The 16206-nt window shown below is 32.6% G+C and overlaps 1 protein-coding gene across 4 annotated transcripts in view; it reads left to right on the plus strand.

Moving 5' to 3' along the window:
* Positions 1-339: 339 nt before the first annotated feature.
* Positions 340-16206, plus strand: part of LOC117105091 (MAGUK p55 subfamily member 7-like) — a 41754-nt gene continuing 25887 nt past the window's right edge. For 3 of the 4 annotated variants that reach the window (XM_033246119.1, XM_033246122.1, XM_033246121.1), the window contains exons 1-3: positions 340-497; positions 4793-5045; positions 13264-13382. In XM_033246119.1, the coding sequence (XP_033102010.1) occupies positions 4973-5045; positions 13264-13382 (192 nt within the window). In that variant the 5' untranslated portion in view covers positions 340-497; positions 4793-4972. Of the gene's footprint in view, positions 502-4792; positions 5046-13263; positions 13383-16206 lie in introns of all 4 variants that reach the window. The other variant, XM_033246120.1, reaches the window with a different exon arrangement.

A 16206-nucleotide genomic window follows, 5' to 3' on the forward strand; every position in this document is an offset into this window, starting at 1 on the left:
TAATAATATTTAATATATAAATCAATCAAAATCAATAAAAAATAATGTTTTTATTGTGGAAGATTCTATTATTAAATGAAGGTTGATATTCGTACTTTGTTAAAAAATGTACATTATTTTGAATATATATATTATCTTGTAAAATTATAAAATGATTTTTTATATTATAACATAACGTTTTTATTTAAAAAACAGAAATTTTTCAAAATATATCTATATCTATTTATTTATATTGAATATATAATCCCAAAATATTTAAATTAGACAGTCCAATTATATTTTGCGCCATCAACGGATAAGTTCAGTGTTCTGGTTGCCGAAGTATGTGGTGGCGCTATCGAGATTTTTTTTTTGTGTAGAATAGAAAGAAAATAGGAAATCCAAGCGTTTCCGTGTTTGCTTGAGTTCGATGCTCAGTACTGCTGCTTTAGCTTAGGTAGTTCTCAGCTGAATTATCGTTCTCAGGCCTAACGATCTAAATACAAGTAGGAGAATAGGTAGGTATGGTTGTTTTGTTTATTGTATTTACCGATATAATATTCAGTTTTGTGTTCAATATATTTATAATTTAGTAGAATAGATTGTCTTTTTTTTATAAGCAATTTCAAAGTGTTTTGTGTAAACATTCTCTGCCAACCTAGCCTACCTACCACACCACCAGCAGCATCAACCATGATGACACAAACTTCCAGTCGGTGTGGGCACCTCATGCACGAAAGTTTGGACTCAACTTCCTTGGCCTAGAATTTAGAAATGCCATCCGTTGCGGCCGCGAACCACTTGTATTAACACGTAAACAAATTGGGAAATTAAACGAGTTTTGTTTTCTTATTTAATTATTATAGGCACCTATAAATATACACATGCTTTACAGGTTTATTATAGGCTTATTAATACAATAATATTGGTTACTAGACTCATGAGAATTTTAAACTTAGGATTACACTTTTTACTTGTATTTTATGTTTTTCTGGTCTACTACATGTTGTTGCCTACACAATTAAAATACTATACATACAGTACCGTAAATTCTTTAATAAATGCTCAGTGCTTATAAAATTGTTGGTGGCTTTAGTTCGGAGCTTATTTGAGCTCTTATAAAAAGAATATTGACAAGGAACTTTCCATGCGTGTTCCCATGTTACCTCTCACGTAAATATATGTTTATAAAGATACATGCTTGCGTCTTTGAATGAAAACTGTCTACATTGTATTTAAAATCTAAAAGGACTATTACCTACCAAGTGGTAGTACAGTAGTTCTGTAGTGCTCTCAACAATACAAACGAGATTAACATAAACATCAAAATGATAAACATAATTAAGTAGTTAAGAAAAAATATATCTACAATTTTTTAAATTTTATACTAATAAAATTCAGTAAAATGTTAAAAGGATCACAAAGGGCAACTAAGTTTAAAATGCAAGTGGATAAATAATGAAAATTAAAAGTGTACTAAAATTATTAATCATATCTCTTAATTTAGTTTTAAAATTTGAAAATGTGCTGTAGTTAGAAATGTCAAGTGAGTTAAAATACTTAGGTCTGTTATAATTAAAAAATGTTTAAACACTAAAAAATAAACATAAATAATATAGTAATTTAATTAAGTAATTAATTACTACAAACATTTTGTGTACTGTACAGTGTAACATACACACAAACAACCTACCACACCAGTACATTTTTTTTCCAGAACTAAATTAATTTTATTGATTATAATTTATTATTAAATTCCTTAGAAGATCACTTGTTATTTTTACTAGAGAGTTTCAGCAACATTCCATGAAAAATATAGTGAAGACATATCTTCTATGATGAAATAATTGTGGCATTGCATTAATCATTGCACTTACTATATGTCATGATAACCACTCTAAATATTTGGGTGGAGGCAATCAGCATGTGATGTAATTAATTTCCTGCACACTCAAACATTTCTTCATTCTGTAACCAATTAATACACTTTGTTACTGGCCTATGAACTGTGAAAACACTGTAAGTATTATATGCTGTAATGCACGATAATAAATCATAAATATGGCGAAACAATTTTGCTTTATACAGTAGTTATATACAGATGCCCATTTTACTGGGGTTAATTAGTTAGTGATGTGTATTTAATGAACACATTGTTATTGTTATTTTACAGTATTTATCCGACTCAAAACATTGGCATCAATTAACATGTAAAATCAGGTAGACAGGTAATTGTTGCTATAGGTGTCTAATTACATAAGCAGTAATTGATAGAGTCTTTACTGAAACCCCTAAAAAATCAATTAAAAACGACTGCTTAATATTTAAACATTTCAAATAAGTTGTCAAATTTCAATGAAGGCCCTAATTTAATTTTAAACTATTAACAGACTGTTTTCTTCAAGCTTTGTTTTAATTATTTATAATACTAGCCAATTAATCTGAATTGGACAAATGACAATGGAAAAGTATAGAATATATTTACTATTCCACAATTTCATAAGCAACATACATAAAATATCAAAGTATTTTTTTATGAAGAATACTTTCTATTAAACATGAGAGAACAATTATCTATCTATGAACAGAATATTGAAAAGTATTATTTATGTGTTTCTTAATTGGCAATAAACATTTTGATTTTCAAATAAAAAGATGAAAGAAAGTATAATAATTCAGAGTTTTTAAATTGCAATCTCTGAATGAGCAATATTTGTTATTATTTTAAAAAATTTCTGTAGCTCAGCATTGATTATATTTTTTATTAATAATCAATTCAACATACTGTGTAAGTATAGAATTTTGAAAATATTTAGCAAATTTTTAATCGTCAGAATAATGTTCAACCTTGATAATAATGCTCATTGAAAATTTCAGTTTCTATGATCATTTAAAAACCTTGAATTTCGGCTCTTTTATATAATATTTCAGTTTTTAATACTATTAAAGTGCCTTGAAAATTAACAAGTGATTAAAATATTCCTCTGATGTTTTTATTACCTGGAAGTTTAACAGAGAATGAGTATTTAATCAGCTGTTGTTTAGGATACAATGATATGTCACACTTCATTTAACACGCTGATTAGAACTCCTATTGAATTTAAGTCAGGAATAAAGTTCATTTATATCTATTCTCTAAGGATAACTCATGTATTGCTATTATTTATTCAATTAACGTTAATTAGTAAAGGCATGGGCCTGTCATTGATACTGTAGATTGAGTGAAGTGACCACCATACTTAGAGCTTCTCATTGGTTCTCATTTTTATATCTACTCAACTAAACTTTGCGCTGTACGATGGGGTGTCGACATTTTGTAACCCAGACTTTTCGTAACTCTGCCGCAGAAACTCTGTGGCGTAACCAGGGGGTTTCTGCAGTGCCTGAGTACCCCAATTTTTGTTCAGACATGAAAAAAAAAAAATTAATGGAAATAAATGGCAAAGCAACCAATGTATGTTGCAGTCATAACCATTGATACAGTATTCTCCATCCTAAGTTTTGGATGTATAATAATATTTCTTTCTATTCAGCACCCCCTTTTCAAAATCCTGGATACGCCACTCTTACTACATTGAAGCTGAGGCGGTGAAGTTGTTTTTAGTCACATGACAAACATATTTATTGATTTTAAATGATGGACACTGGATTTTGGAAGACAAGCATTTTAAATACTGTAACCAAGCAAAAGTTACACGCTACATTTGATATGGGAACTCCTGGCATTTTACAGTTGAACTCTTAGGTCATGGAATACTGTAATGCAAACATAATCAACAAGTCCCAACCCATACAAATCTTGTGTACATTCCCTGACAATGCGTCAATATAGGTGGTCTCTATTTATTGTAGATGCTAGAGAAAGCATATTTGCATAGTGGATTGTATATTGTGTATACATGAAAGTATCCGTATGTTAGGATTCATTTCCAGTTAGTGTGTAATGTAAATAAATACCATTTGCATATTTATTTAGATGGGGAAAAGCAGTTTCTTTCTTACTGGAAGGGATCTTTCATTTGGAGAGGTTGGATTAGGCCAAATAATATTGATAATAATAATTATAATAATGTTAATCAAATAATAAAATAATAATAATAATAATAATAATAATAATAGAAATAATATGAATAAAAATAATACTATCAGAAGGTGTTATACTGTAGAGAATAGTATTCCAAATACCAGTAGTACTGTATGAAACAACTTTTTTGTTTTGTCATCTTTCATAACATTTTTTGTAGTGTATTTAATTTTTCATTTTGATCTCATTGTATTTTAGTGTAGATTTATTTATGTTTTTTTTTTTAAGTCTCTTGATTTTGTAAGTTTCATATGTAAATTGTAAATGAATGCACCATCATCATTTTGATGAGTGCCACTGGTACAAAATGAAGTGATTTGACAAATGTCGTTAGAAAACTATTTGGAGTTAGTACAGTGATAACAGTACAACTAAATTTCACAATCTCATAAGCAAAATACATGATATGTCAAAGTTAATTATATTTTTTTATGATGAATATAATCGTAAACATTTGAAAACAATTATGTTTACTAAAAAAGTTAAAATCCTATACAGTAGTCGCTTTAATAGGCACTTTAAAAATCTGTTTTATTATTATTGTTGTTGTTGTTGTTGTTGTTGTTGTTGTTGTTGTTGTTGTTACTACTACTATAGTAGTTCAGAGTACTATATTCTAAATGAAATTAAAATCTTTATTATTTAAACACAGATAATTAAACCAGATTTATCTACTCAGTAGTAGGTATTGACAGATAATCCATGCATATTTCTTGTCCTTTACTATAGTGACCCATTGAGTAAACCAGTGACCTCAAAACAGTGAGCTCTAGCTATTGTCGGTGCTTCCTGTAGCAGACGACGCAACAATACACACTGACAAGCAGACAACATAACAATACTCGCTGACAACAGGGAGCCTATCCCTACAATGCTAAACATTTCTCTAGGCATTAAAATCAGGTATATATGATTGAGACGGCATTTGTAGAGCACACACGAGAAATGCCTGGTGTGTCGATTCCAGCTAAGAAGGATTTAGGTGAGTGTTATTTTTTGTTATTGTTTTTGTAATTTTCTTGCCCTTAGATATAACTCATTGTTTCAAAATTCTGAGTGATGGGTAACTTGGTGAAAACATATTTTTGAGATCCTTACTGTATTCTTGTCATGAAGAATATTGAATTTCTCTCTTGGTTATATGATCTCCATGTGGTTTATTTGACCTACAGTAAAGTTCTTTTGGATTGCCCTTGTGTATTAATTAACACTGCTATGGAAAGCTGGGCAGTGTAATTTACAGTATACTTGAGTCTTTGCAATAAAAGTCCAGTTCATTATGCATACTTATATTTTTTAATAATAATATTAGGCCTAATTAATAACATCTATATTTATGATTATAATTATTTACAGCAGTATACATATATTTTTTAAAGTGAAATTTTAAAATATCCAGTTTCTTCTTCAGCCTCATTTTGAGCTACCAGTACCTCCTTTTATTTTTTTACTTTCACCAAGTCAGGACAAGAAGAAAATTCTGTAGAAATCCAAAAAATTTGTAAACAATGAGTGTATTTTGTGCATTTAAAAAGTCTTACTCAAGGCCTAGATATGTGATTGTGTCTCCATTCCCCCTGGCCCCTACTAGCAGCCCCTGGACCTTGCACTCACAGTGCTATTTTTACTATAGGTGGCCTGGAAATACTGAACTTGTAAAGAAAACAAGAAGAAAAATTGGCCTTGCCGTCTTTCCAGAAAAAGAATTAATAAAAAAATAAAAACATCCATGAAAGTCTTGCTCTTTATTAGCCTTAAATACATAAACAATTAAGTCTTTCCAGAAAAAAATAAATAAAAAAAAAAAAACAACCATGGAAATCTTGCTCTTTATTAGCCTTAAATACTGTACATAAACAACTAAGAAAATATTCAATTCAATACATCAGCTTGTTAAAAGTTAAAACAATATTATGGTGTTTTTAGTAATAATGACCATTGTCCACTTAATGCATTAATCATTTTTAATTACAACAATTTTGGTTTGAAGCTGGTCTTATGTTATATTGAATCTAGTTACTCCCTAATTAATGGTTTTAATTCAACTATTGATTCTGAAATTAGACGGCTTAGCCAATGTAACAGATTATAAAATATACTGTAGGGATGTGCATTGTTCTTGTATAATCAAACATCCAGGGACATTACTGTAATTTCCTGGTCATTTCAGTTAAAGTACACTCCACTACACTCCCTCTTGTCACAAAATATTTTACCTGATGGCAAGTAATTATCTGAAGCTCGATATCGTACCTCCTCACCCCTTCTTTTTGTCTTTCTCCTTTTGGTTTAATTACATATTGTCTTTGTTGCCAGTTCATTGCAATGATAACCTGTTAGGTTGTATTAATAAACTCAGTCAGGCATATTGTCAATACTTATTAGTAAAATAACTATAAGTATCAAATCATCCTTTTTTATACCGGTGTTGCGCCTTTACAATGCGTCATTATTTTCTGCTGCATAGCATGAGGTAGTCTTATTATTCCCAGGGACCTATGTGTCTTTACCCAGCAATTTTTGCTTAAAATTTGGCAGTTCTATGTTTTTTTCCTGACTTCTGGTATGAATAGGACCTGCATATTTTTACTCAATCCAGAATTTAGTGCAGAAACAGAAACAAGAATGTACAGTGCCGAAAATGTCTATGTACAGTTGGAAAGGGAATGGATGTGACATTTTCTTTGAGTTCTTTCTATTTCATTTTTAAATATTAATCATCATTGTATGCTTGACAATAAAGTACTCTTTCTTATCAATACAGTACTTCACAGTTTAATATGTTCATATGGTCATTTTTGGTACACGATTGATTCCCTACGGAAGCATGAACAGGGAATCAGGAAGAATGTAAGGAAATGATTGGGTCTTTATTCTTCCTGCCAATAGTATTGGAAAGATATTCTTATTGGAACTATTGGAACTGGTTAATTGAAAATTCCTGATTCATTTATTTCCAACCTTCATCTAAAAAAATGAGGTTAAAATCTGGTTTTTCTAATTTGTAATTTCTGTGCAGTGGCTACCTATAGACTATTTTCAAGAAATTTGAAATGAATATTTCCAATAACCTGGCAACAACCACTGGGGGACTTTCAGAGGCCCAGCATTTCGCGGTACATAGTTATTATTATGGATTAAATCAACGATAAAACTAAATTGCTAACGAGCATATTTTAAAACAGAAAAAACGTGAAATGTTTATATTAAAAACAAGTCTAAGTCTTAAAAAGCTATTTCAGTGTTCAGTAATTTCAGTAATTAGCAAGATCGTGTCTGTTCTCTACTGCTGCTGTGGCAAGGGTCTAGCGGTGCTATCCACTGCACAGTGCTCTAGTGAAAGAATAGTACTAAACAAATTATGAAGTTAAAAAAAAAACAATGAAGACCAAGTTCACAACTATCGCGACGTTAGTGAGATTCGAACTATTGCTGCAATGGTAATAGATGAATACCGGTATAGCACAGTATAAAATGGAAAGTAACTCAAAAATGTGAGTCATTCATAACTTTAGAAGAATATACAAATGTAAAACACATCTAACTATTTTAAAGATGACAATTGTTATTGAGGAAGTTGTGGTTGTTATTTAGTTGTGAGAAAAATCATAGCATTTTATAGGATTAACTTAAGCCAATGATTAGGCAGCAGTCACCATATCTAAATTCCGTAACAATACCGGATTCAAAATTAAAAGTTATTACAAGCAAATCTATCTTATATTCTTAACTGAAGATTTGATGTGCTGTTTAGTATTCTCATCAACACTGCAATGTTTTATTCATAAATTTATGAAATTTTATCATTTGCTGTCCATCAATATCCCTTGCCTTAGGGTTGCCAGGTTCTTTATCATGTTTTCCTTTTCTTTTCAGTAATTTATCCTTCCAATTTTGATAAAAACAAATTTCATTTTCACACACCAAATCAGGGAATTTTGCACTTGAATTAAATATATTTAAAAAAATTAATATATTTGGAGGGGGAATTTATTCAAGAGGGGTTCTTATTCAAATGGGGCGCTTATTTGCGCAAGTATGGTACTGTGCAAACGCACATAAGAACCAGCTTAAAGCTTTTTCTACACTATCAAATTTCATCAAAAAAATCGCCGCATAAAATTTGATGGAACATAGAGTTGAGCACGTTCAACTTTTTTTATACAATTTGATAATATGTGATATGATGTCATCTTATCCATATATGGGCACATCACATTTTTTTTGTCACATAAAATTTGATAGTGTAGACAAAGCTTTAAAAGTTTCTTTATTGTTCCCTTGAAAATTCTTCGAGTCTTCTCATTGACATCATGCGTGCCGGGGTATAACCGATTGATTGCTTTAAAATTGAGCATTCTCATTATGTATTCACAAGGAATTTCAACCAAATTCATTAATTATGGTAGTCAAACATTAGGAGGAAATTATAGTACATGTTGGAATTGATAGTTAACACTATTGTTGTTATTATTAGGCTTATGAGGGTAAATTTTCCATATCATGTTGATATTTTGTTGAAGACTAGGATAAACTGTAATTAATATACTGGAATAAGAACATAAAGGAACTGTCTTCGTTAATTGATGTCATAAACCTGTGTATATTCCATTCTAATTGGTAGTCATTTTAAACAAATTACACTAAGGATGAAGAGCGTATGATGCTCATGATTTTGCCAAATATGGAGATTGAACTCTGGCTCGAAAATTATGATGAAATCGGCTTCCGAAACATTCATTAGATTCATGTTTTTATCAATTTCAGTTTGCAGAAATTTGTTCTCAAAAATGATTGATGGTATTAACGACCAGCCATGGGAGTGAATATTCTTTAAAAGGATTGATACACAATTAATAATTAATTAGGGAACAAGTGCTCAAATGGGAGTAGCAGTAAATTAATTCTTAGGCTTTAGGTCATATGTGGAACCGGGAAATTATGACAGTATTCTATACTGTTGGTGTAATACTAAAACCTACATATGTTTCAGCATTTACAGTATATACTGAAATCATGAGCACAATTTTTATAAATTACTTGAAATTTAAATTGGGAAATGAGAGAAAATAAGTACTCTATGCAGAAAACCACTACCGCACTCTTCTGCATTTAAATCTAGACATGGTTCTGCTTTCTTAAATACAACGATTAGACTGATAATCATAACGTATCCATTTTCTGTGGAGGGGAGAGGAGAATGGTAGGGAAATGATGCCCAGTTGCTCAATTTTCTTGTGGCTGTAGTAGCAGGAGAGGGTTTCTAAAATCTTTTTATACCAACACCTCTTTTTTATGGATGGTAAGATTTTTAATATGGAAAGCTGATTAACATTAATATCAAATAGTAAAAAACTTGATTATAATATGTGATTAATTCAAACTGTATCAACACATACATAGACACAAAAACACCAGTGGAGGTCCTTTGTTAGGAAGCGTCCAGACCCATTTCTGCAATAGTTATAAAGGTTATAGAAATCTTGTCTTCAATTTTTCAAAATTTATTCAGATATTTATTAATTACCTGTTAGTAAGAAACAATTCAATATTTGTAAAATTACAGTTAAATAGAGGAATAAAGTTTACTCTAAAACGTCCTATCTTCATTTTATTATGTGTTACAGTATTACTCATTCGTGTTTTGAAAGTATGAATAGATGGTTTATGATGACATTAACAGGTGACCGTAGTTATTACTAGCAGGTAATAAAATACTTCCGTGCAATTTATGGATACAGTAATATATTTCACTCTAGCGCTTTCTCTAGGCTTCTTTAAAAAAATCGATAGAATTTATACTGATAGACTTAAATATAATTTAGTAATAACTTGTCACAATTCCTATTAATCTCACTTTAATAACTACTTTAAAACAGTTTTTGGAAATTACATACTATTCATATCTATTGTCTTAAAGATGTAGTATGTACATGAGGGGTTATATACATGTAGTGCATCATAGCCAGTTACAATTTAGACAGGTCATGATGATCAGTGGCATAAATATATGGTGTGTGTGGTCGGGGGGTACATGCCCCAAAAAAGCGTGCGCCCTCCAGTCATCCCCCTTCCCATTGAAAGTGTTTGAAGCAACAAAATGATGTTCAAAATCACCTCATATCACTTTTCTTTGTAGGCTAGCCCCTCCCCTCGCTCATCGAACCTCCCCACATTTGTCCATCAGGTTTCCCCCTCCCTCCCGCCAACCATATCGAGAATCCTAGATGCACCACTGAGGATGATTTATCTGCAGACATGGAAATATGATGTCAGTCCTGAGCTTAATTACAGATTTGTCGCAACTTGTGAAAAGCTACTTTAAATTCAATTAACTTGATGGATTGCTTTAATATTTTTTGCATCGCTGCATCTTTCTTGACCATTCAATTGAAAGTGGAACTATACAAGTTTATTAAAGATGTGATAAATTTATAAGAATTCTCAGAGGTCCCATGTTGGTGAAGTGAAATTTCTGGGCATATTTGTTATTATTGAAGTGAAATTTCTGGGTTATTTTTTTGGTAAATAACTAGATGTATGACATATTAAATTATAAGTAATTACCTAATTATTTGGAAGAGAAAAATGTCAATTAATTTTTGAAAATATACATTTAGGAGCCATTTTGGAGTGGAGTTGAATAGCTCAGTGGATAATATGCTTGCCTTCTGATCCCAGGGTCCATGGTTCAATTCCTGTCACAGCAGCACTTTTTCTCACAACCAAACCAACTCCACTCCCTAAGCCTCATAAAGAGACTTAGTTTATAAAGCATCATTCTCATCCTGTAAGTGGCAAGTGTACTTGCTGTTGGATGTGAAGGAAATAAAAAAACAATAAATAAAATTTTGAGTGAATATGACACTACAGCCTCACAGATTACAGTAGACTACAGTAAATCTAGTTATTTGTCATTCGTTTACATTGTTTATAAAGCAATTAATGTCACCAAATATTTATTCTAATATACTGTACTTTGTTATCCAGACACGGTACTGTACTAACTTATTCATGTGGTATGTTATTGAGTGATCATTTACTTAATCAGTTATAATATCAGGACTATTTATTCAGATCAACTAAGCTGTGCCTATGATCATGTTGATGCACTAATATTATTGTATTGTATTCCTGATTTAGGCATGTCTGTCACTGTCAATGAATACCTGTATTACACAAAACAAACATAAAACAAAAGACAGAAATTAGGTATTCCATTGGAAAAACTGCTGTAAACATCTGTTATACATTTCAGTTAGATTCAAATTAAGGATGATGTTGGTAGTCTGACATGCTGACATTAAGTTTTCATTAGAAAAGGGATTTAGTTCCTCATTCTGGGTTTTTAGTTCCGCATTCTCATTTTTTGTACCCCCCGAGTCCGAAAACCATCCTACATCCCTGGTCTATGAATTGATAATCCTTGATAAACAAATATCCATTGTAAATTACTGTAGAATGGATGACTGGATTTTTGGCCACTACTAAATATATTTTCATGAACTTGTCAAGATACATTGAGTTCAAACTTCAAAGAGGTATTTGTAGAATATTAATTAATTTATATTGTGCATATTATTTTTAGAATGTTATTCACATATTTTGGAACTCAAATTACCATTTTTTTTGTAACAAAATGATCTACATGCATATTATTATATGTCCTATATATTTTAGGAATTTGTAAAATGTATATAAATGTATACTATATGGTCCTTGTTTAAATTCAACAAGGAAATCTGGATTACAGTAAGCCCCTTAAGACCTATAGTAGCAAAAGTGTCGCATTTACAGTACTATGGAAGAACGCCAGTAGACATTCAATGCCCTGAAGCAAATAGTATACTACAGTTTCGAGTATTATTTGTGCAACAGTAATATGGTCACAGGACCAATGGCCTAACATTTCTTCCAAAGGATGAGGTAATGGACCTTTCTGGAATGTCAATCAAACTTGAACTACTGACCAACCAGAACAGTGCATATGTTTTTACAATTTAGTTTTGTAGTACCTTAACAACAATATCCGGGGGGGGGGGGGGCCAAGATTGGAGCAAAGATTTACACTAGGACAAAAGCAAGCACAGCGTAGGAATGTCTTGAACTCCCTCTGTCTCACAAGAAAGTCAAATTTCTTACAGCTGAACGAGGGCCTGGTACTAACTGCACTTGATGGCAACGCGACGACAAACGCACACAACGGCGCGGAACCAATGGATCGCTTTTTTAATTAGGATCCGTTCGGGCGTTACGTTGTCTATCGCTCTCCGGAAGCAGAGGCAGATTCGTCGTGCGACGGTTGTACGATGTAGTGAGTGCCCGGCTTAAGTCGCCCTCTCGATTGCACTGAATTATGATATACACCAGTTGAAGAGAATAACAGTTTGCTAAAGAGATGGCATTGTATTATTAGTTATCCTTTCCTCTTGTCAACTCCCACTCCCCTTCTTCCATACAATACTCTTTTTTTGTCAAGTGCTGTAGATTGTCAATAACTGTCAATGCTGTGTTACCTGTCTGTTTGGTAGACCTACAGGTACAGAATGTCTATTAAATGGAGCAAATCATTTGTGGGAAAATATTTCTAGGACTTTTAAATTTTAGGATTTAAATATGTTTGTTCACTAAAACACTTTTTAAACCCTCTTTGCGTTTTACTGAAGCTGGATTGGATTTTGATTGTTTATAAAATTTTAATATCGTCATAGAAACCCAATATTTGTCTACTCTACGTAAATTATTTTGAATTTATATTTAAATTTTTATTTGCATTTTATTTATCTTCACAAGTGTCACGTTTCTTAATGGATAGTTTTGCCAAAGTCATAATCATATCATAGTCTTCATCATCATCATCAGTTTTTTATCTTCATTCACCATCATGTTCATTTTTATTGGCTTCTTCGTTATCATAATCATCTTTTTCATCATTTTCACCATAATGTAGAGTATTTATTATCATCTTCATCATCACAGTTATCATTCGCTTCATCATCTTCATCCGAATCCAAAATTCAAAGACTATTAGAAGGTAGTATCCCCTATTAATCATACCTTTGTTGTCTAAGCCCTGATATAGTTGAATTTATAATTTCATAATTCCAATGTAACTAACCCCAGGTGGAATGGTAGAATTACACTACCTTTCTAAGTATGCTATGAATGACATTAAGTACCTCTCGTCTCTTATGCTCTAGGCCTTCAACGACTGTTGACCTCTCTGGACTACATTTGCGGGAGGCTTCAAGGTCGTCCAGATGATATGCAGTTTCTCAATGAAGTGTTACACAGTCCTGATTTTCAGTCTCTTCTAAAGGTAAGTGTGATGAAGTAGTTAGCCAGTATGCATATAGTGCCTCTTCCATATAAGGAATTGTTGGCTTGGTAATGGTACTCAACAAGGGCACAGTCTGACTTGTTCATGCTAGGTCTGAACTTGGTTGACTCGCGCATGAAGTTGGTCTCAATCCGAACAACTCAGTGATGACCAGGTGCCTGGGTTGACTTAATGATTTGATATTTTCATCCTTCTCAAGTAACCTGTGGTTAAAGTGTAACCAAACAGCTCGCAACATAGTGTTAAAGCTTGACGATTTCCTGTGGCTAAATTAAGTAAACGGAGATCAACGTATTGTGGACACTCATTTTGTTTTCACATCAAGCATGAAACTCGCATCAGTTGTGAGACTCTTTCTGCTTTAGGCTTGAGTCACATGTTAATACCAGACATGAGACTTGCGTCAGACAAAGACTCGCCTTCATGCCTCTGCCACAAGTTGTGATTGGCCAAACATGTTTATTTTAAGAAAATTTTGTTTAGTTTTTATGACATTGTAAATTAATCCATTTTAATAAATCTTCTGAACAATGACAACAATTTAGATTTCTGGATGATTTTTATGTTAGGATAAGCTCAGTACAGAAGTTGACATGAGACTTGCATCAGACAAAGACTCGCATTCATGCCTCTGCCACAAGTTGTGATTGGCTAAACCTATAGGCACTATATAATTTCTCCAAACCTGTTTATTTTAAGAAAATTTTGTTTAGTTTTTATGACATTGTAAATTAATCCATTTTAATAAATCTTCTGAACAATGACAACAATTTAGATTTCTGGATGATTTTCATGTTAGGATAAGCTCAGTACAGAAGTTTTTGCCTTGATGATAGTAGATAAAGCTTGGTTTCCTGTCGACGTAAGAAGGCAGATTCACTTACGACTACGTCGTTTTATCGTAACAAAATGCGATTTGACAGGAAACCGATTGCGACTTCTCCAAACCTGTTTATTTTAAGAAAATTTTGTTTAGTTTTTATGACATTGTAAATTAATCCATTTTAATAAATCTTCTGAACAATGACAACAATTTAGATTTCTGGATGATTTTCATGTTAGGATAAGCTCAGTACAGAAGTTTTTGCCTTGATGATAGTAGAAAAATGGGAATAATAGCAACTATCATTTACAGTACTGTCAGTGTTATATTACTGTATGTCCAAGGCAATATAGTTGACTTCTATGAACGTGTCTAATTCCATTAGATTTGAAGCTAATCAATACGACATGGGCTGGGAGTTGCATCCTCTTAATTTCCTTTGCCTTAATTAATGCATTTGTACTTTTGCCTAGCTAGGTTCCTTGACATCTGTTAACTGTTTATGGGTAATGGCTACTTGGCTAATTTGCTTGCTGCTACTATGTAAAATATCTGAAAGGGATGTATAGATTTCAATTTTGAACATAGCTACAGTACTAGAATTGTGATATCTTAGGGACTTGCTAAGTAATTTGGGACGGGATTATTTAAGCTAGTGTCTCTGCTTGATTGGTGAAATTTTTTTGTGGCTTTTTTATTCTCCTTTTTCTGTTTTATCCCTTTAATGTCCTTGTGAGGGAATGATGTGGTCTCAAAAGCCCCGTTCATATCCAACTATGGCGAGATAATTTTAGTGGATGAGCTAGATGATCTCGCCATAATTTTGAATATGACCACTCAAATATGGCGAGATGAAGGCCACAACTCGACTAAGCCCGTCGAGTAAATTTTTTTTTGTCGACTAACTTCTTAATCCAGCCTAAAGCCAGTAAACAATTAAACAGTGGGTGGCCACAGGTCACGAATACACCAATCAAATTGAAGCAAAGTGACCTTCCATGCTTGCTGGTTAGCACGTTTTTTAGTTACTGTCATAAACACCATTCAGAATTGATGCAGTCTCCCTAATCTGTGTACTTTAATTTCAACAAGTCTTATTTTGCAAATGATGGCCGAAAAGTCAGTAAAGAAACACCATCTCTGGACGTATGCGCAGGAATGCGATTTAATAGATATCTGGAGGGAGCCAGAAATCGCCGAAAAAGTTGAAGATAAATTGTATATTGTCAGAAGGCTGGTGTCCACGAAAGGATAGCAGAGAGAATGCGGGACTTAGGCCACAATAGCATAACATCTGCAATTGTTGTGACAAAGTTGAAAAATCTAAGAGCAGACCACAAGGCTGTGAGAGACGTCTTTATTCGTGGGACGGGCAAGGTGTCGGCCAGTGTAATAAGGGATGACCCGAAATCGGCATGCCCACACTACCACGCACTAAACGAAATACTTGGGGGAAAACCCAGTGTAAACTCTCCAGCTGGACTCCTTGGCCAGTCTAATCAACCGAGACCTAGGCCTAGCTTACGCCTATAGTCTCGATCTAGCATAAACTAGTCGCGCGAAAATCAACAGTAATTACCCACCATGTGATTGCACTTCCTGTCTAATGATGTGTTTTCCGAATTTCTGGTAGTCAAAATATCTCGCTCTAAACCTTAACGTCGCACGCGATTAGTGGATTTAATCCAATTAACTTAGCAAGTAGATCAGCTACTTCATCTGGCTATAATCCCATATGAACCTAGCTAAAAGTGTTGATTTTCTCCTCTGACGGACCTTGTGTCGATGTATATATCGATGTATATATCGCAAAGTGTTAATACTTGGGTAACACCTGACATTTAATATCTCACAGGTTTTTGTTATTTTGAGCCACAAGGTTGAACAGTATCACACACAAATCTAAAATGTCATCTAAAAGTAAACTGTGAAATTATTCAAGTATAAAATAATCTCCTTTATGATTTATTAAAGATTTAC

This window comes from Anneissia japonica, unplaced genomic scaffold, assembly GCF_011630105.1.
Source record: "Anneissia japonica isolate Jap-2015-1 unplaced genomic scaffold, ASM1163010v1 scaffold287834_len5846547_cov211, whole genome shotgun sequence".
Classification (NCBI taxonomy): domain Eukaryota; kingdom Metazoa; phylum Echinodermata; class Crinoidea; order Comatulida; family Comatulidae; genus Anneissia; species Anneissia japonica.